This window comes from Mesoplodon bidens (genome assembly GCF_964165515.1).
Source record: "Mesoplodon bidens genome assembly, chromosome: 6".
Classification (NCBI taxonomy): Eukaryota; Metazoa; Chordata; class Mammalia; order Artiodactyla; family Ziphiidae; genus Mesoplodon; species Mesoplodon bidens.
The window spans coordinates 17,297,106-17,318,149 of record NC_138162.1 but is presented as its reverse complement, the minus strand read 5'-3'; the positions used below and the strand labels follow the sequence as shown (position 1 = coordinate 17,318,149).

Here is a 21,044-nt window from a genome sequence, read left to right as displayed (position 1 = left end):
TTGTATAACAGATTCACTTTGCTGTACACGTGAAACTAACACAACACTGTAAATCAATTATACCCCAATACAAATTTTTTTAAAATAAACTAATTAAAAAAACCTAATAAACAAACAAACAAAAAAAAACAGGAGATGCTCACGTTTCCATCAGTCCCCACCGTTACCCTGAGAGGGAGGTATTGTTACCCCATCTTAAACATGGGAATGTTAGGATTACTGCTTCTGTTCTGTGGATGAACAGTGACAGAGCCAAGTCTGGGCCCAGGTCATTGTCTAGCTTCGACTTCCAGGAAGCCCTCCCAGAGTGCTGTTTATTGGAACCAACTGGAGAACTCTCTGTCTGGTCTCTGTGTCAGGTAAATAGAATTCCCTGAGCAAACGCTAGTTTTATCCTGCAGACCCTGTGCCTTTTACTGCTGTGTGTTTCCGTTTGCACTTTGGTTGCTAAGAATCTCTGAGTTAACCTGTCAGCTCCTTCTAAGAACTACACAACACAGCATGGCACGCATTACCGTGAATACATCTAAGCTGAATTTGAATTATTTTCCTTCCTCCGGTTTTCCTTTCAATCCGATTCTCTATTGTGATGGATTTCTAAAAAACTGCATAAACTTAAATTCGCTGAGGAATGGGGTAAGACGGAAAGCAAAGAGAGACTGGGTATTCAGGGTATCAGACGCCAAGTTCAGTGTTAACTAGATAGGGACCAGGCTGAAGAAGATTTAGGGTTTGTCGCGAAGCACAAAAGCTGCTTCCCAGATTTTCCTCCAAACCCTGGTTCTGGAACCTTCTCAAGGACTCTGTTACCTTTGCTGCGGCGACGGCTTCGGTACTGCTCCGTGTAGAATGTCAACTGCGTTTCATCGTCTGCCTCTGAACCCGACGTCCCCTTGGTTCTCCCAAAGCTGATTCCCCCTGTGCAAAAATCACAATCCATCAGTCATCACAGGCCTCCAGAAGCTTGTTAAATCTCTCATCCAACCCGAAGATCAGCAACCCCATCCCCAGACTCCTTTCTGTAAATCCCAAGTGACCCAGGAGTCGGCATGATTTATAGAAGGCGTTCAGGCTCTGCCATGGCTCGGACCTGGGTTCTAACCATGGCTTGGCAGCCTTGGGGCTGTGTGACCTTGAGGAGATGCCTCACCTTTCTGAGTCCTGGGTTCTTTCTTTCTAAAATAGGGGAAAAGCTGTTAACCTTGTGGGGTTGCTCTGAAGATTAAAGGAGATATGATACTTAAATACCTGGTCCAGGGTGGGTACCAGATCATTGTTAGGTATATTGTTGCTTAGAATGATGAACCTATCTCTGAGAAAACATTCCAGGTGACTTAATTTCACACACACGTTTCAGTCAAGTGCTTCCTCTATGCCAGGCCCAGAGCCAGACACAGGACAAGCAAAGATAGATACCACCCGGTCCTTGACAGCCAGGGGATCATAAGCTAGTCATGAGGACAAATGGGATCCTAAGGAACCTTTAATCATGGCCATGTTTCCCACACAGTGAGACATGGGGAATATGGGAGAGAGCAATCCATCCCAACACGGAGGACCCGGGTAGGCTTTATGGAGGAAGGTAGATTTTAGGTCAGGGCTGGAAGGATGGATGGGGGGCTTCAGTGGTAGAAAATGGAGTTGGGAGGAGAGGTAAGAGCTGGAGCATCCCTGGGGAGGGGGAGTGCGTGCAGGAAGAGGCACCAGAGCAGAGTGCTAACTGGGAAGGATCTGTTGGAGCCACCCAGGGGAAGTCCCCGAGTGCCACAATGAGGACTGGGGGCTTAATTTTGGATGTCACGGCAGGTTCTGAAGCAAGAGAATCAGTTCAGCAGCTGTGCATGCCAGGAGGGACAGGATGGTGGCTCACAGACCTCAGAATGGGTGCCAGGGAGGGAGCACAGCCAGGAGTCTCAGGGATCACCAGGTAAGAGGAGATGGGGGTCTAGGTGAGGCCAGGGCTGGTGAGGATGGAGAAGAAGAGATGAGTGCAAGGGATGCTTCAGAGAGAAACTCAGAGGAACGTGGAGGGGGAAAAAGGCGATGCATTCATACGCTAGGAATGGTTGATTACAAAACCGATAGAGGAAAAAAGGCTAGGAAGAAATATACCAAATTGCTAATAACGGTTAATTCTTCAGGGAGAAATATGGGTAATTTTTATTTTCTCTGTGCTCTATTTATTTATTTCTTTTTAGTCCAGGATGTGGAAAGAGAGGGCTTAAAGGACTGCTGAACTCTTTATCCTAGAGAGGAAATGGTGATGGGAGAGCCTCAGAGCATGTTGGGGTGGGAAACAAGAGGGAGTTTGGTTTAGGAGACTGTTTAGTGAATGGAGCTTCAGACACCTACATCAACAGACTACATCTGGGAGGAGGCTCAAGGACCTGGTAAAGATGGTTGTCCTGGGTGGAGACATAAGTGGCTGAAGGATGGCGCTGGAGGAAGACTACTCCCTGTAAATGTTTTGTATCTTTTGGATCAGGCACTGTGCAAACCTATTACCTATTCCAAAAATTCCACCTGAAGAAAAGAAAAATATAGAGGAAAATGTTGTTCGATTTGTGAAAGGATTTACTTTGTCACTTCCTCTGGTGGGCATTTGAAATGACGTTCAGTCCACAAAAATCCCACTCTTAGACATGCTTTCTGTAACAGTTATTACACATTCATTCATTCCAGCAACACATGTAGCAAGCTACTATGTATCTAGAAGATGTCTATACATTATTACATACAATCCTGATTGTGACATACTCGTAAGGAAAGCATAATTAACATACAAGACAATAATATAAAGACACACATAGGCAAAGTTACTTGCCAAAAGTCACACAACTGATGAGTAGGAGAGTTATGACTCAGGGCTACACTGTCCAGCTCCAGATCTGGGCTCTCCAGTATGTAAACTGCTTTCCCTGCAAACAACTCAAGAGGGAACCTCGGGGAAAGAAGATTGCCCTTTAAGCATCAAGGTGTCAAGTGCTGTGTTATGAGCTTTGCATACATCATCTCATTCCAAACTCATAGTCCTCATGGGAGGGAGGTATCATGATGCCAACTTTACAGAGGAAGCAACCAATGTTCAGAAAGGAAGGTGATTTGTGAACAATGAGTGAAGTCAGACTTGGTACCCAAAGGTGTCCGACGGCCAAGCTCAAATTTTTAACCGTTATGACACTGTTTCTCAGTTTAATGCTCTGTAAAATGGAAAAAAAATGAATACTTGGCCTCCTCCTTCCTGGAGACAGTATGTTGTAATGAATGGGAGAGGACAAGGGACAACAATACCTGATCACTGTCCCCAAATGTGTCTTCAGCCACTACCTGTCCCTGTCCCTTAGTGCTCATCTCCCCAATCCCCAGCAACTAAAAGCAGGACCTGGAGACAGCAGGAGACTCCAGATTCTACCGGATGCAATTCCCCATTTAAAGGCTCTCCTTTGAAATGGAGTTGGCAGACGCCCCGTGGAGATTCTGGAAGCAGTGGAAGAGCAGAGGTCTTAGAGACCAGTAGGCTTTTAACATTTCCATTAAAATATTTTACTGTTACAGAAGAAAGAAGGAAGGAAGGAAGGAAGGAAGGGAGGGAGCGAGGGAGGGACTTTCGTTCACCTACACATAATTTTTGGCCAAGGGGAAAATGAAGGCATGTGATGAAATAGCTGCCTTAGGTACAGGAAGCATCTGTCATACTTCCTGCTGTGTTTGGGCAGCAGAGGAAAAGGCAGGGATCTGCCTGTCAGGAGTCTACTCCACGCCCTTTACTGCTACTGCAGTACTTTTAAACATTCCAGCTAAACCCTCCCTTCCTTCCTCCCTCTCCTCCTCTTTCTCATCTTCCTTCCTTTCCCAAACAAATGGCCTATTATGGTGAACGTGGAAGACAGAATTCAGACAGGAGTCTTTCCCTACTGGGACAGTCTAGCTGTGGCAGCGGGTGAGGGGGAGTGGGGGATGGAAAAGTCACCAGGCAATTCGGATATAATAAGAAAAGCTAAGCCTTCCATAGCACTGTCCCTCTGCCAGGCATGATTCTAAACCCTTTACTTGCATTGCCTTGTTTAATCCTCACAGTAACCCTAAGAAGCAGGTTAATACTTTCCTTCCCCTTTGAACGGATGAGGAAATGAAGGCACAAGGAAAGTCAGTAACCTGCCCGGGGTCACACAGCTCATAAGCTATAAACCCAGTTCAAATTCAGACAGTGGCTGCACTCGATTCCCTTAGTCCCGAGGCTGATGTACAATAAAATATGAGTAAAGACTTCATTTAATGCCCACAGCCGTCCTTGTAAGGAAGGCATTGTGAACCTTGTTTCACAGATGAATAAGCTGTGCCTCAGAGAGAGGTGATGAGAGGTGCTGAGTGAGGGAGCTGGGATTGAAATCAGGTCTGCCTGCAAAACCTGCCTCATGGCTACGAAAACCTGGGAAAGTGTGTGTGCGTGCGTGCGTGCGTGCGTACGTGTGTGTGTGTGTGAGAGAGAGAGAGAGAGAGAGAGCGGAGGTAGAGCGGTAGCAAAAGCTTGATGATCTTGACTTCTGAGGATCAGCAGGTCCGTGACTTGCCCCCAGAACCAGGGCACATTTTCCACTTTTCACCGCTTCTCCCTGGAACAGCCATCCTTGTAAGGAAGGCATTGTGAACCTTGCTTTACAGATGAATAAGCCGAGCCTCAGAGAGAGGTGAAGAGACGTGCTGAGGGAGCTGGGATTGAAATCAGGTCTGCCTGCAAAGCCTGCCTCATGGCTACGAAAACCTGGGAAAGTGTGTGTGCCTGCGTGTGTGTGTGTGTGTGTGTGTGTGTGTGTGTGTGAGAGAGAGAGAGAGAGCGAGAGAGAGACAGAGAGAGAGATAGAGCGAGCAGAGGTACAGCGGTAGCAAAAGCTTGATGATCTTGACCTCTGAGGATCAGCAGGTCTGTCACTTGTCCCCAGCACCAGGGCACCTTTTCCACTCTTCACCGCTCCTCCCTGGAACCTCAGCAATTCTACTATAGATAGGAAACTCTCATCACACTCAGCTAGATCCTAGTGATGCCTCCAGCATCCCACATGTTCCCATACCCCAAGACCAAGCCCCTGGCTTCTCCAGGTCCCCCCTCCATTCCCACAACTCTGGCCCTCACGTCCCTCCTGTAAGTCCCAAGGTACCATGTTCAGAGTTGAAACTGAGGCTCAGAGAGGCTGCCTCTACATCAACCCAAAATATAATGCAAGCCACAGATGCAATTTTAAATGTTACTAGCCACATTAAAAAGGTAAAAAGTAAACAGATAAAATTAATTTTGAGAATATATTGGATTCAACCAATATATTCAAACTATTATCCTCTTAACTTGTAATTAACATAAAATTATTTTTACTGAAATATTTAATATATTTTTCACAAGTTTTCAAAATCCAGTGTATATTTTATGCTCACAGCACATCTCAGCACAGACTAGGCACATTTCAATTGCCTATCATACCAGAGAGCACAGTTCTGAAGGCACTTATATGACACATTTCCTGAGTATAATTAAGGACCAGAATCTGGAGAGATGTATAAGCCATGGGCCTCACTAAGGTGCTAAATTTTTTAAATGTGACTTGGATGAAAAATGGTGTCGTTCAGATTCCATTAAAAGACAATAGCCGGGCTTCCCTGGTGGAGCAGTGGTTGAGAGTCTGCCTGCCGATGCAGGGGACACGGGTTCGTGCCCCGGTCCGGGAGGATCCCACGTGCCGCGGAGCGGCTGGGTCCGTGAGCCATGGCCGCTGAGCCTGCGCATCGGGAGCCTGTGCTCCGCAACGGGAGAGGCCACGGCAGTGAGGCCCGCGTACCGCAAAAAAAAAAAAAAAGACAATAGCCATTGTCTCTGCCCTCAGGCACTTAAAGGCTAGTAGGTTTTTAGATTGGTCTAATCCATGAGTCATGAAAGGTCATGCACTTCTGTACAAGAAATTAGGGTACTGGAGTCAGATATGCGTTCTAACCATGGTCCCACTTATTAGGTGTGTGGGCTTGGGCAAGGCCCCCAAACTGTCTGAATTCACCTTTGAAAAGAGGACAGTAACTCTCAGCTCACACGGTCACTATGAGGAAAACGATACGGTGTATGTAAACAGCACAAAGATCAGAGAAGTGAGAGTGAGGGCACACTCCTCGTTCATTCAGTGCTTGTCTGAGTTTAGGAGAAGAAATGGAAATGCCACTGAGTGGGAGTGGCGACTCCCTGCCTTCTGTGACACTGTAGGGAGGTGACAGCCACCCAAGGCGAACAGCCCCTGAGTGTCCATAGAATCTGCAGGGGCCACAGGCCAATCACAGACTGACTTGGAGATGATTCAGACAAATGGAAAAGGGCCCCCTCTACTAGCATTTTAATATGAAATTGGTGATACAGTGAACTAAAGTACAGCCATTAATTATACAGGGCCGCTCAAGTATTTCTATTTAGGGGCCGAGAGAAAGTGAGAATGGCAGAGGCTGGCAAGAGGGAAGGAGAGGAAGCAGCAGCTCCTTGGCCCTTGTTCCATAGGCCTCTGTTCCTTCTGGTCCTGAGTGGTCTGGGATGGAGCACGAAGAAGACGGGCAAAGCACATACCATAGTGGGATAAGCACCGCTCTGGACACCTTATACACAATATCCCATCCACACTTCACATGGGGTCTGAGAGGTAAGAATCATCCCAGTTTTACTGAGGGGCAAACCAACCTGCGGAACCTCAGTACTGCTTATCTAAGATCACACAAATTAGAAGGCGCGGAGCCCCCCAGTTTGAACCTGGATTTTGTCTGATTCAAACCCCCCCTTAGGGCTTCCCTGGTGGCGCAGTGGTTGAGAGTCAGCCTGCCGACGCAGGGGACGCGGGTTCGTGCCCCGGTCCGGGAAGATCCCACATGCCGCGGAGCAGCTGGGCCCGTGAGCCATGGCCGCTGAGCCTGCGCGTCCGGAGCCTGTGCTCCGCGACGGGAGAGGCCACAACAGTGAGAGGCCCGCGTACCGCAAAAAAGAAAAAAAAACAAACAAACCCCTTAGTCATTAGGGCAATGCAAATCAAAGCCACAATGAGATAGATACCACTTCTTAGGCACTAGGTTGGCCACAATCAAAGTAATAAGAAAATAACAGGTGTTGGAAAGGATATAGAGAAACTGGAACACTCACACATTGCTGGTGGGAATGCAAAATGGTGCAGAAAGTGTGGAAAACAATTTGACAGTTGGTTCCTCAAGAAGTTAAACATAAAATTACACATGACCCAGGAATTCTGCCCCTAGGCATATCCCAAAGAATTGGAGAGGGTATTCAAATAAATACTGGTACATGAATATTCATAGCAGCACTACTTACAATAGCCAAAAGCGGAAACCCACATGTCCATCAGCTGATGAACAGATAAACAAAATGGGGTCTATTCATACAATGGAATATTATCCGGCCATAAAAACGAATGCTGGACACATGTTACAACACGGATGGACCTTGCAAACAGCACTTTGGATCTGAGCAAAACATTTTGCTAAGTGAAAGAAGCCAGACATAAAAAGTCATATGTTATATGGTTCTATTTATAGAAAACATCTGAAATAAGTAAGAAATAGTGATTGCCAGGGCTGTGCAGAGGGAAGAGAAGAATAGGGAGTGATTGCTAATGAGTTATGGGGTTTCCTCTCGATGTACTGGAAATGTCTGGGAACTAAACAGAGGTGATGATTGCACACCTTGTGAATGTATTAAATGGCAATGAATTTACACACTTTTAAATAGATAATTGTTAATTTTATGCTATGCGAATTTTGCCTCAATAAATAAAATGTTTTAAAAAAAGAGAGAGAAACTCTCTGTTTGCTTTGCAGCATCGCAAGACTCATGATAAAACTGTATAATGGGGAACTGTGAGAGCAAAGTGGAGACATCACAGAGCCCTGTTGAAAGCGTCCAGGCTCAAGGTATCCTGACCCAGTGTTTGAGGTCACAGAGGGTGACCAGTCAGTCTGTCCCGGACCCAGTAGTCACCTCAAATAACCACAACACTCATTTTTTCATTCATTCATTCAACGATTATTGACCAAGTGTCCACTCTGTATCAAAACATTGTTTCTGGGCACTGAGGGAAGATAAAGCAGTGAATAAAACAGACAAAACTTCCTGATGTTTGTTCTGGAGTTTCCTTCCTGGTGAGGAAGCAGTTAAAATATTCCAGGCATGATGCTGAGCCCTCTACATGGGAATTATCTCAATTTTGCTGATAAGTAAACGGAGACATTCAGAAGTTTATAGAGACTCCCCCAAGATGACACAGATATTTTGTGGCAAGGAGAGACCTGACCCCAGGTTTGCTCTGAGGCAAATCAGGGCATCCGAACAACTTGAAAGCCATATTATGGAAAAAGCTGGAGCAATTGTTAGGATGTATAGTCTATCCTGGGCCTGAGAATTAACTCACTGCCAATGTACTTTCTCTTACTGGGCTGCCCTGTCCACAGACCTGCTCTGCAGCCCCCAGCTGACCCACTCCTCCACACTCCATCTCTCGTGCTCTTGGTATCATGATGGATGGTGGTGACATGTTAAGTTATTCAGACTCCGTGTCTTCCTCGAGCTGGTGACAGCAATACTGCATTTTTAGATTGCCCAGAACTGTGCCAGATAGAGAAATATGTAGCTTGGGAATGCAAAACTCATCTGACCCCCAACTGTCCAGGGAATACAAATGGTACCAGTCAAGGGAAGAGGACAAAAGTGGCTAAACTTCCCACACCCTAAACCACACAGCTCGCAACTGCTCTGAGCTCTAGGGCTAAACCACAGATGTTCACACACATCCACCATTTGGAGATGCTCTGACCACAACTGCTACCTGTCATCAGGTACCACTATAGGCCAGGCACAGGGCCAGGCACTTCACCCAGAGGTGACTACACATATTCCTATTCCTCCAACATGGAAACAGAGTCTGGGAGACATGGCCCTCCTTGTCCATAGTCACAAAGCCAGGAAGTGGTAGGACCTGGATTCAAACCCAGGTTTATCTGATCGCCAGAGAAGAAGATTCTGCAGCATTCTTGGGATTTATGTTGAATTTTTAAAAATTGATCTTTATGGTTAAAAAATATCTTTATGGTAAAATATAATTAAACATGATTGTTTATAATTTCAGGGAAAAAAATATGACCTAGAGGCCCATTTATAGGGGACTGCTTAAAAAAATGGTAGCATATCTCTAATACAGACTTTTATGATATCATTAAATACAGTGACATAAATCTCTATTTATTGACATGCAAACCTCCCCATGATATACTGTTGAATGGAAAAGTAAACAGAGAAGAATACAAAGAGGGATTTCACTTGTGTAAATTTATACATATTTGCTGATATTTGGTGTGAATTCCACTGAGTACGTGTAATAAAATTAAATATATTTTAATTTAAAAAATAAAGAAGAGGAAAGTAGAAGTCATTCTGAGATATTCATGATCTAGGGTTATGAACCAAGCTTAAAAAAGCATATTGCAAAACGGTAAGTGCAAAACGATCCTATTGTTTTAAAAATACACACACACATAAAGTATGTAAATGTATGCATATATATATATATATATATATATATATATATATATATATATATATATATATATACTTATATACACACACGCACATGCACAAAAAGATAGTGAAAGAAATATATGAAGATGCTCTAGTGGTTATTCCCATGGGTAGTAAAATTTGGAGTATTAAAAAATTTTTTCTTATTGTTCTTCATCTGCATTTTATAATTTTCCTCCAATGAATATCTAATGCTTGGTTACTATAAAAAACATATTTAATAAAAGTTATGTTTATTTTTTTAAAATGGATTGTCTTTATTGCTCCAGCTTAAGCTATTCCTCACTTGACCTTTAGTGTAATATGGCCATCCCAGAGGTAATCATTCCACTATCCAAGAAAGGACAAATCTCAATTTATCCCCAGATTTTGGCTCAAAGAACTGCTTGCCTGTGGAGGGGAAGCCCTCCGATCAAGCTTAACTCAGTATCTCATGACAGTAAAGCTTTATCTTCTGGAATATCCCATTGCTTCCTGTGGGAGGCTGGATTTTCCAAAGATAGCCATAACAAAATCTCCCATCCCACATTCTCTTCTGCAATGTGACTTTTGCCACTCCCCTGTCAAAGGTGAAGGCTAATTTCTCTCACCTTGAATCTGGGCTGCCTTAGGCATGCGTTTTTAATAAAGAGGCATGACTCTGCATAACCTTTGGGCTGGGTCATAAAAGGCGATGCAGCATCTGCTTGGCTCTCTTGACATGCTGATTCTCTAGACACTTACTCCATTTTTGGAAACCTGCCCCTCACTGTGAGAAGTCTTAACCACAAGGAGAGGCCAAGTGTAAGTGGTCCAGTCAACAGTCACAGCTGAGCCCAGCTTTCAAGATATCTCAGTCCAGTGGGGAGGTGGAAGGGTAAGCTGGGACGAAGTGAGAGAGTGGCATGGACATATATACATTACCAAATGTAAAATAGATAGCTAGTGGGAAGCAGCCGCATAGCACAGGGAGATCACCTCGGTGCTTTGTGACCACCTAGAGGGGTGGGATAGGGAGAGTGGGAGGGAGATGCAAGAGGGAGGGGATATGGGGATATATGTGTGCATATAGCTGATTCACTTTGTTATACAGCAGCAACTAACACAACATTGTAAAGCAATTATACTCCAATAAAGATGGTTAAAAAAAAAAAAGATATCTCAGTCCAGGTGGCAAAAATGTGAGAGAAGAAGCTTCTAGTTGATGCTAGCCTCCAGACATCTGAGTCACTCACAGGTGTTTGAGTATTTCCAGCTGAGTCTCAGTCATTGTAAAGCTGACACAGTCTATCTTCCCTTTCTTGTTTATGAATTCCTGACTCTAGAATCCATGAGCATAATAAGACTGTTGTTTTAAGGCACTGAGTTTGGGGTGGTATACTATGAAGTAGTAGCAACCACAACACTCCCCTTTGTCTAGTCCTACAAAAACATCCACACTCCTTCCAACCTGTCCCCATATGGCAGCCCTGAGCAATGGGAAGATGAACTGGGTGTCCAGAGACCCACATCCTAAGTCTGTCCTGTTAATAACATACTGTATGACTGAAAAAAAAAGCATTAACATCTAATAAATACCGGGTTGGCCTAAAAAGGTTGATGTTATGGAAAAACCCAAATGAACTTTTTGGCCAACCCAGTATTACATAACAATGCTTTACTTTCTTCCCAAAGATAGTAATTCATTTGACTCTCACAGTAATTGCATGAGCTATTGTTATCCTCATTTGAAAGATAAGGAGACTGAATGAAAGACACTACAAATGACTTACTCCAGGTCACAAAGCTCATAAATGGCAAAGACTAGAATACAGTGTCAGGCCCAGAAGGTATATACAAGAGAATAAGAGAGCAGATTCGGGTCCGTGAGGCTGGCCAAGAATGAAGTTCCCCTCTAGATTCTGTAATAAATAATTTCCCCTCTAGATTGTGTAATAAATAATTTCTCCTCTAGATTCTGTCCCACCTTTTAGAATCATGGGCTCAGGCTGTCCCATGACCCCATACAATGGCCTTTCAGCTGTCTGAAGACTGCTCATGTGCCCATTTATAATCTTTCCATCCAAGAAAAATATCCCTACTAATACCTTCAGCCATTCCTTATATCACACATTTTACAAAAATTATGATTTTTTGGATTACAGAGTCAATGCCTATTTATTGTAGAAAATTAGAAAAAAAATAAGAAAGCACAAAGAAGAAAATAATAACCAAGTCAAATACTATCACTACCAATTGACCTTTCTTACTTCTAGGTTTTTACCTTTTATATGCCCGTTTTTACAACTAGATTTTATGGTCTTTTTACATGAGTACATCTTGTGAGTTTTGTTAAAAATATCTAAGCATATATTGATTTATTCACTTATGTCAGAAATACATATTGGGATCCAACTATACTCTTCACACTTTTGCTATTACATAAATTACATATATCAAATGTGTGTGCATATGCACACATTTAGATCTATATCTAGATTTATATGTATATCAATATAATCATCTATACATATTTAGATACCTAAAACCACCAAAGTGTTAATAGTGATTTTCTCTGAATACTGAGATTTTCTTCTTCTTGTTCACCTTCCTGTTTTTGTTTTTTTTTCTTAATGAATTGAGATGGCTTGTGGAATTAAGACAAAGCTAAATAAACTATGTCACACACATTATCCCATATCATTAAGTACTGACTCCAATATCATTTAATGCCTGCAATATATTCCACTCTATCGATGTATATTTTAAATCAATTCTCTATTGTTTACATTTTATATTGTTTCCAATTTTCACTGTAATATTGCATCACACCTTCTTCTTCCTAAAGATAAATCTTTCGGCACATCCCTATGCATCCATGTGTAGAATTTTCTTGAGAGTAAAAAGATGAATCGCTGTGTCAAAGGGTATTGACATAGTTAAAGCTTTTGATCCATATTGTCAAGATGTCCTCCAGAAAGGTTATACCAATTTCATCCTGATCAGTTGTATATAGGAGTGATTATTTCACTATTTCCTCTGTAACACTGGGTATTGCATCACTGCTTTCCAATCTTTGTGATTTTGATGTGCATCCCATATTTCAAATTCATTTTGTCAGATTCTTTTCAACATAGTCCAATTGGCTCAACTCCTTTTTGAGTTTTGATGTCCAGAACTAGGCATGATAATCCAGGTGTGCTCTGACCTACACCGAGCAGAAACGGACTGTCACCCCCCTTTCTCTGAACACAAAACTTATAATAATGCAATCCAGGACTGCTTCCGCTTTACCGGCAGCTGACTTGTGTTCAATATGCCCTCAGTTCTTTGTTCACATGCACTGCAAATAAATCTGGTCTTTCCCATCAGGTATTTATAAAATTGATTTTTCTAAAACCAAAGTAAAAAACATTTTATACTACCAAGTTGTATCTATTTCAGCCCTTTCTTCTAGTATCTCAGGATATTTTTGGTCCTAATCTTGTGATCTCATGTTTTCATTATTCCCTGACTATATGTCCCCTGTGAATTGGATAAATATGAAAAGGAACAGGAGGTACGAAAAGGAATGAAAGGTTACTGAGTGTCTACAACATGTCAAGTCATAGATTAGATGTTTATGTAACTTAAAATCACATAGTACGTTTAAGAGTATAATGAAGTTGATGCTGGCATCTTTGTTTCAAATATTAAGAAACTGATGTGTGCAGAGATTATTTGTCTTTGGCAAGGCCACACAGCCAGTACAGAGAAGGAATGCATTGGGATGTCTAACTGTGGTCCTTGCTATTCCCAGAGTTCCATGCCAGGCCTTCCCTTACCTAAGGCAAGGACATCAGTGCTGAAGAGAACTAGATGGAGAATAGAACTTGATAGCTCATGGCTATAGAACTCTCTTCAAATTGACATCAGTCCCTTAATGAAAACTCTTTGGAAACATATAATTGAATAAAATTGACTATACTATCAAGCACTCTACAATTTCCTCCTTTGAAAACCAACAAAAAAATGTTGTTCATTCAATAAATATCTGTTGAGAGCCTATAATACACCAGGTAACGGATATGCAGTAGACAGTAAACAGAAATATTCCCTGCCATCACAGAATTGGCACTTAATTGGGAAGATGGAATATTCAGATAAACACATGTAAAAAGCAATACACCTAATGAGAAGCTTTGTCAAATACCTTGCTGACACTTAGATATCCTGTTTCATGGTATCTCCCTGATCTACCTGTGCAACAAGTATATCCAAAGTAGAACTGCAATTCACCTGGCATGATTTATTTGCAGTGAACCCAAGATGGCTTCTAACGCTCCCAACTTCTGATCCCACACACTCACTATGTAAATTTGGCCAACTCATCTTATGGTGCTTGAGGATCAAAATCATGTTTCAAAAGTGCTTCACCACTTACTTGAAATCAGGATAAGATTTGTGCATTTCAGATTTTTGGATTTTTAGCTTCAAGAGTGTAAGTAACTTTGTGGTTCTGAAAACATATCTTCATATTATTTTAGCCCTGGAAAAGTAATTTGCTTGGGTCGAGAGACTGAACTTGAGGAAGACACTTCGAAGTAAATACTTAGTACCTCCTCTGTGTGTTAGAACTCCATTCCTTACGAAACATCTTTATTCTCCCTTTACTAGTTTTCAGATTGTTTTCTTGATATAAGTGACAGATCTGACAGACTTAGAATGAATTTAGTTTTATACTTTCATCTGGTTGTAAGGTTTCAGTTGTTTCATGCAATGGGACAATCATCTTCTTGTTCTTACTGTTCCAAAAGCAATTTTAAAAGCTTGTTTTATTTGTCTTCTTTCCAATTTGCCCACCAGGCACTGACAAATTTGAAGTCTCAGCCTTTCTGGGAGTATTTTCATAAGTTTAGGCTAAACTGTTCCACATTTTGGCCTTTTTTCCATGTATTAGTTTCCTGTGCAAATATAGCTTCCCCCTCTATGCTTCCCAAATTCCTCCTTCATTGTAATTCTCTGTGATTATTTGTTCAGAATTTCATTTTTCAGAGTCTTCCTCTCTGTAATACCTTTATTTCATTTTCGAGTCTCCGGTCATAGAACCAGAAAAATCTATCTTCTGGCATTAAAATATTATGTGTATATGTGTTCATAAATTCTTGGTTATAATTTTTCATCTCTTCAAATAGAAAAATGTTATTTCTTGGTTTAATAATATCCAGCGCTGGCAAGGGTTTTATGAAATGATCACTTTCCTAAATTGCTGCAAGCAGTGCAAATTTGCACAGCCCTTTTGGGAAGCAATTTGGCAATATAAAAAAGAGCCTTAAAAAATCTCCATCCCTTTTGACCCACTTCTGGGAATTCACCCTAAGGAAACCATCCTAAATATAGGAAAGGCTTTATGCAGCTTTACACTCATTGCCTATGCAGCTTTACACTCATTGCCATGTTATTTATAATATAGAAAAATGGAAATATCCAACTTGAGGGGAATAATTAATTATGCTGAATATTAAAAGGGTCTTGATGAGGATGAGATGTTATAGAAATTATTTGTGCCTGCCCAATATCCATTTTGAGAAAGGAGGGTAAAAAACATAAACTCTATATTATAAAATAATAATCATTGAATATAGTAGAGATTCTGCTTATGGCATAAAGGAATAAAATATTAGCAGGCCAACCCTCTTGCAGATAACAACAATAAATTTCGGACAAAAAAAGGAAAAAAAATGCTACCTGAGGGCTCTGGAAAGTAAATAAAAGCAGGTATGTTTTGGAAAGGAGTTGAAACTTGGAGAAAGCAGGCAGCATTGGGTGAATTTCCTATGTTTCAGGGTTGGTCCTGAGGGTAGGTCACAGTTTCTGTATGGCTCAGGGCAACAGAAACAACAGGACAAAGACCAATTTTTTTTCTGGACTGAGGACCCAGTGGACGGATCCCAGATCAACCGAATGCTCCCAGGGAGTGAGGGAGAGACCCAAAAAATGGAGAGACCTAGAGAAGGGTTTTGTAGTCTGTCTGTAGTCTCTGTCCACATCTCTGGTTGACCTCTGAACTATATATGTTTAAGGCAGACTCCAACCAGCTCAGCTGGAGGAGAAAAGTAATAATAATAACTGAGATTTAAGATGTTGCTCACCACAGGCAAGACAGCTGGAGTCTAACCAAGTTCACTGCCTGCAAAACAACATTCAACATTCTTTGGAGAAAAAGAATCCAAGAATCTTCATACAATAAATTCACAACTTCTAGAATTCAATCCAAAATTATTCAACATATGGTGAACCAGGAAAGTTTCATCCATTCCCAAGGGAAAAGACAATCAGCAAAGGTCAACCTAAGATGATGCAGATGGACGAGGACCTTAACACAACTACTATAATTGTGCTCAATGGGGGTAAGGAAGAAGATAATTATAATGAATTAAAAATATAAGAATTATGAGCAGGAAAATTATACACAAACATACGTACAGCAAATGAAGTTTTAAAAGCAAAAAAAATTAAACATATATGTGATTTTTTTTTAACCACTGTATGGGCTTAATAGAATGGAGATAACAGAGAAAATAATCATTGCCTTGAAAACAGATTAATAGAAATTCTCTAATCTGAAGAAGAGAGAAACGAAAGATTGAAAAAAAATTAAACAGTGTTTAAGGGATCTACAGGACAATACCAAAAGTTCTAAATATGGATAAAAAGAGTTGCAGAAGGCAAAGAGAGAAAACAGAATAATAACTTTAAAAATTAAAGTAATAATGGTTGAAATGCACCAAATTTAGCGTAAGATATAAACTAGCAAATTTGTAAAGCTCAGGGAACAGAATAAATATGAGGGGGGAAAAAAGCCTATCCTTATAGTCAAACAGCTGAAAATCAAACATACAGAAACAGTTTTGCTGTAGCCATTTCACTATGGCAAGAAAAAGAAATAAAAAACACAGAGTATAAAGGAAATGAAACCATATTTTTTGCAGATGACATGACTGTTTAGAAAAAGAATCATAAGAAATCTACAGAACTATTAGAATAAGTGACTTTAGCTTGCAAGATGAAAGTTTCATATAAGAAAGTTAATTGTATCTTTATATATAGGCAGCAAACAACTGGAAAATAAAATTTAAAAAACAATTCCACACAACAGTACAAGAAAGTCTAAACTACACAATAATAAGTTTAACAACAGGCATGCAAGATCTCTTCAATGAAAACAACATAAAACTGCTAAGAGAAATGAAAGAAAACCTTAAAAAATGGAGAAATATACCACATTTGTGGGTTGCAAGACTCAATATTGTTAAGATGCCATTTACCCCCAGACGTATCTATAGATTAAATGAAACACTACTTATAATCCCAGCAGCTTTTTTTTTTTTTTGGTAGAAATCAACAAGATGATTCTAAAATTTATATGGAAGTGCAAATAACCTCCAATAGCCAAGCAATTTTAAAACAGGACTAAACTGGAGGACTTAACACTGCCTGTTTTCAAGGCTTGCTATAGTGCATTTTTGGCTAAAGGATAGGCATATAGATTAATGCAACAGCATAGAGAGTTCAGAAATATACACAACGGATTTTTCATAAAGTTGTCAAAGGAAAACCTTCTCAACAAATGTTGCTGGAACAACTGGAGAGCCATATGCTAGAGGAAATGAGCACAGACCCTTAGTTCATGCTGTATACATATATTAACTCAAAATGTATCCTAGAACTAAAAGTAAATACTAAAACTATTAGCCTTCTAGTAGAAAACAGGAAAAATGTCTTTGTGACATTGGGGTAGGCAAAGATCTTAGATGGGGAACCAAATGCATGAACCATAAAATAAAAATATATATATAAATAGAATTTTATAAAAATGAAAATAAATCTTCTAAAGAGATCACGAAGACAAGACAAGCCATAGAATGGGAGAAATTGTCTGTAATACATATATCTGATGAAGGACTTGTATCCAGAAAATATAAAGACTCCTTATAATTCTATAAAAAGGAAACAAAAGCTCAGTTGAAAAATTGGCAAGTTATTTGAAGAAATACTTCAACAAAAAAACAAATCTCAGAATGGCAACAAGCACATAAAAAGATGCTTAAACTCTTTATTCATCAGGAAAATGAAAATTAAACCACAATGAGATACTACTACACAACCATTAGAATGGTTAATTTTTTAAAAAAGATCAGCCTTACCAATTTTGACAAAGTTTTGAAGCATGCGAAATTCTCATACACTGCTGATGAGAATGTGCATCAGGTACTTACTTTGAAAAAAAAAAATTCTCGAAAAGTTAAACCCACAACAACCATATGACCCAGATATTCCATTCCTAGCTATTTACTAAAGAGAAATGAAATCATATGGCCACACAAAGACTTGTGCATGAATGTCTGTAGCAGCTTTATTCACAGTAGCACAAAAGTGCAGTCAACCCCAAAGTCCATCAACAGGTGAATACATAAAATAAAGCATATCCATATAAATGGAATAATAGCCAGTATTTTAAAAGGAACTCCCAATACATGCAAAACAGATCAATCTCAAGGTAACTAGGTAGAATGAAAGATACCACACACAAAGAATACATACTGTCTCATTCCATTTAAATGAAATTCTAGATGAGGCAAATTCAATCTACAGTGACAAAAAGAGGATCTGTGGTTGCCTGATGTTGTGGATAGAAAGAAGGATGAATATAAAAGGATGTATTATAAAAGGTGATGTATTATAAATTGTGTACTCTAAATGGATGCAGTTTATTGTACATAAAATATACCTTAATTTAGTTGATTTTTAAATTGCATATAGAAAAATATAAATCAAGCTTGAAAATTAACTACAGCAAAATTTAAATGTTGGTAATATTTAGATAATGGGGTTACAGGAAGTTTTTATTTTTCTGGTGGCACTTTTAGGAATTTTAGAGACTTGCTTTAATGAACACAAATCAGTTTAACTTTAAAAAATAAACAAGTTTATGACATGGATTAGATTAAGAGCAGCCTCCTGTTCCTGGTTACATGTATGATTAAGATATGCATTTTTGTCTAAGACATATTATTTCCAAATAATACTCTTTTTGTTGGTCAGAATCAAGGGCAAAGAGGTAATCCCAGAGGGATAAGTGTTCTCCTCATCTACATTTCAGGCATGAAACTGGAACACAGACAATTCAATAATTTATCATAAATAATGTTGTTAGCAGAATAAGTCTTCCTGTACCTATCTGAAGAATTGAGGCCTTCATTGATACACTGCATTAGCTCTGAACTGTATTATGCATTCAAAATTCATTATACACATACACACACACACACACACACACACACACACACACATCTCCATCCACCATGGAAGGTCCAAAAACACTTGGCTTTGGAGTCAGGATACCTGAGTTTGAGTCTTGGTTCATTAATTCTGTTTTACTGTGGTGGTTTTAAACACAGCCCCCAGATTGTTTAACACACCTCTCATTGAGAAGTGCAATCTCCTACCTTTGAATCTGTGGGGGCTTGTTCCTGCTCTGACTAACAGAGAATGGCAGAGGTGAGGCTGTATGTCTTCCAAGGCTCAGTCAGAAAAGGCCATGAAGGAATGGATAAAGAAGATGTGGTACATATATACAATGGAATATTACTCAGCTATAAAAAAGAACTAAATAATGCCATTTGCAGCGACATGGATGGACCTAGAGATTGTCATACTGAGTGCAATAAGTCAGACAGAGAAAGACAGATATCATATGATATTGCTTATATGTGGCATCTAAAAAAGTGGTACAAATGAACCTATTTACAAAACAGAAATAGAGTCACAGATGTAACAATAGGAAACAAACTTATGGTTATCGGGGGGAAAGGGGTGGGAGGGATACATTGGGAGATTGGGATTGACATACACAACCCACAATATATAAAATGGATAACTAATAAGGATCTACTGTATAGCACAGGGAACTCTACTCAATACTTTGTAATGGCCTATATGGGAAAAGAAAGAGTGGATATATGTATATGTATGACTGATTCACTTTGCTGTACACCTGAAACTAACACAACATTGTAAATGAACTATACTCCAATAAAAATTTTAAAAAAGGAAAAAGAAAGAAAAGGCCATGAAGTTTCTCCTGGTTCTCTTGGGAGGGTTGCATTGAGAGAAGCCAGTCACCACCTAAGAAGTCTGACTCTCCAGAGACTACCATGTTGGAGGGGCCACCTGTAGAAGCACTAGTCAACAGCCCCAGCTGAGCTCCTCGCCAACAACTAGCATTAGCTGCCAGCCATGCAAGTGGGCCATTTTGGATGTCCTGACCAGCTGACTCTTCAGACGACTGCAGCCCAAGCTGGTGTCTGACTGTAACCACATGAAAGATTCCAAGCCAGAGTTGCCCAGCCAAGTCCTTCCCAAATTTCTGACCCACAAAATTTTGGGTAAAATAAAATGGTGGTTGCTTTTAGCTACAACATGTGGGGCAATTTATTATGCAGCAATAATACCTGTACTCACACAGTGATCATGGGTGAGTCACCTGACATCTTTAAACTCTGAAGTGTTACATCTCTAACCGAATATCATGTTAGAACTGTTGCAAGGATGAAAAGGATCTTGTGAACCTTGGAGTTCTGAGCTAATACTTGTGGTTTTATTTTATTTAGTTATGTATATGTTTACTTAATACACTTATTGAATGCTTACTGTATGTCAAGCCTGTGTGGTAGGCTAGGGTATCACCATGAACAGGATACAGTCCCTCCAGTCAGATAACTCAGATCTGGATGGAGGAAGTGGTCAGGAAACCAGGAGATGGACTGAAGTGTGGAAAGGCCACCACGTGGGTCAGTGCAGGAACTGTGGAACACATTGTAGGGGCTCGTTCCTACCATCCTGGGGGCAGCACAGAGAATGGTCAGGATTCTGATTAGAAGTGTGGAAGCGCGGGGAGGCATGAGAGTGGAGGAGACACCACTGCATAAGAGTAGCAGAGCATCCGGCTTAGCTCAATCGTCAGTGAGTTGAAACTAAAAAAGGAAAGTGGACTGTTGTACAGAGGAAGGGGGTTTCTTGTGACCTGTGTAAATCTTGGTGAAAGAAGACTTCACAATGTGGCATGACAGAGTAGTGCCTTCCGTGCATCTGTCTAGGCACACAAGAATAAAACAATAAATAGGCAAACAAATAATCAAGAACAACAGACTCACACAATTGCTACCCTTAAATAATCTTTGTCACTTTGGACAAGCAAAGCAGGAGGTAAGGTTAAGGGTACAAGATTTCACGAGAAACTTCTCATTCTGCTCAATGCAAGGATGGAGAATGGTAAGACTAGGAGGCCACCATGGAAGCCTGGCTCCAAAATCTTTGCAAAACCCCTGTTTCCAAGTCAGAGTTACACAGGGATAGGCCTGCCTTAGGCCTAATGGCTGTGCCATAGCAAGTAGAGTTATTCCTTGATTGTCAGATGACCATGATCATACTCAGAAAGTGTGGG

At 40.5% G+C, this 21,044-nt stretch overlaps 1 protein-coding gene across 3 annotated transcripts in view; it reads right to left on the bottom strand.

Moving 5' to 3' along the window:
* Positions 1-21,044, bottom strand: part of ASTN2 (astrotactin 2) — a gene marked incomplete at its 5' end in the record, with an annotated part of 938,059 nt that overhangs the window by 611,949 nt on the left and 305,066 nt on the right. For all 3 annotated transcript variants that reach the window (XM_081237083.1, XM_081237081.1, XM_081237082.1), the window contains one exon: positions 811-918. In XM_081237083.1, the coding sequence (XP_081093209.1) occupies positions 811-918 (108 nt within the window). The remainder of the gene's footprint in view (positions 1-810; positions 919-21,044) is intronic.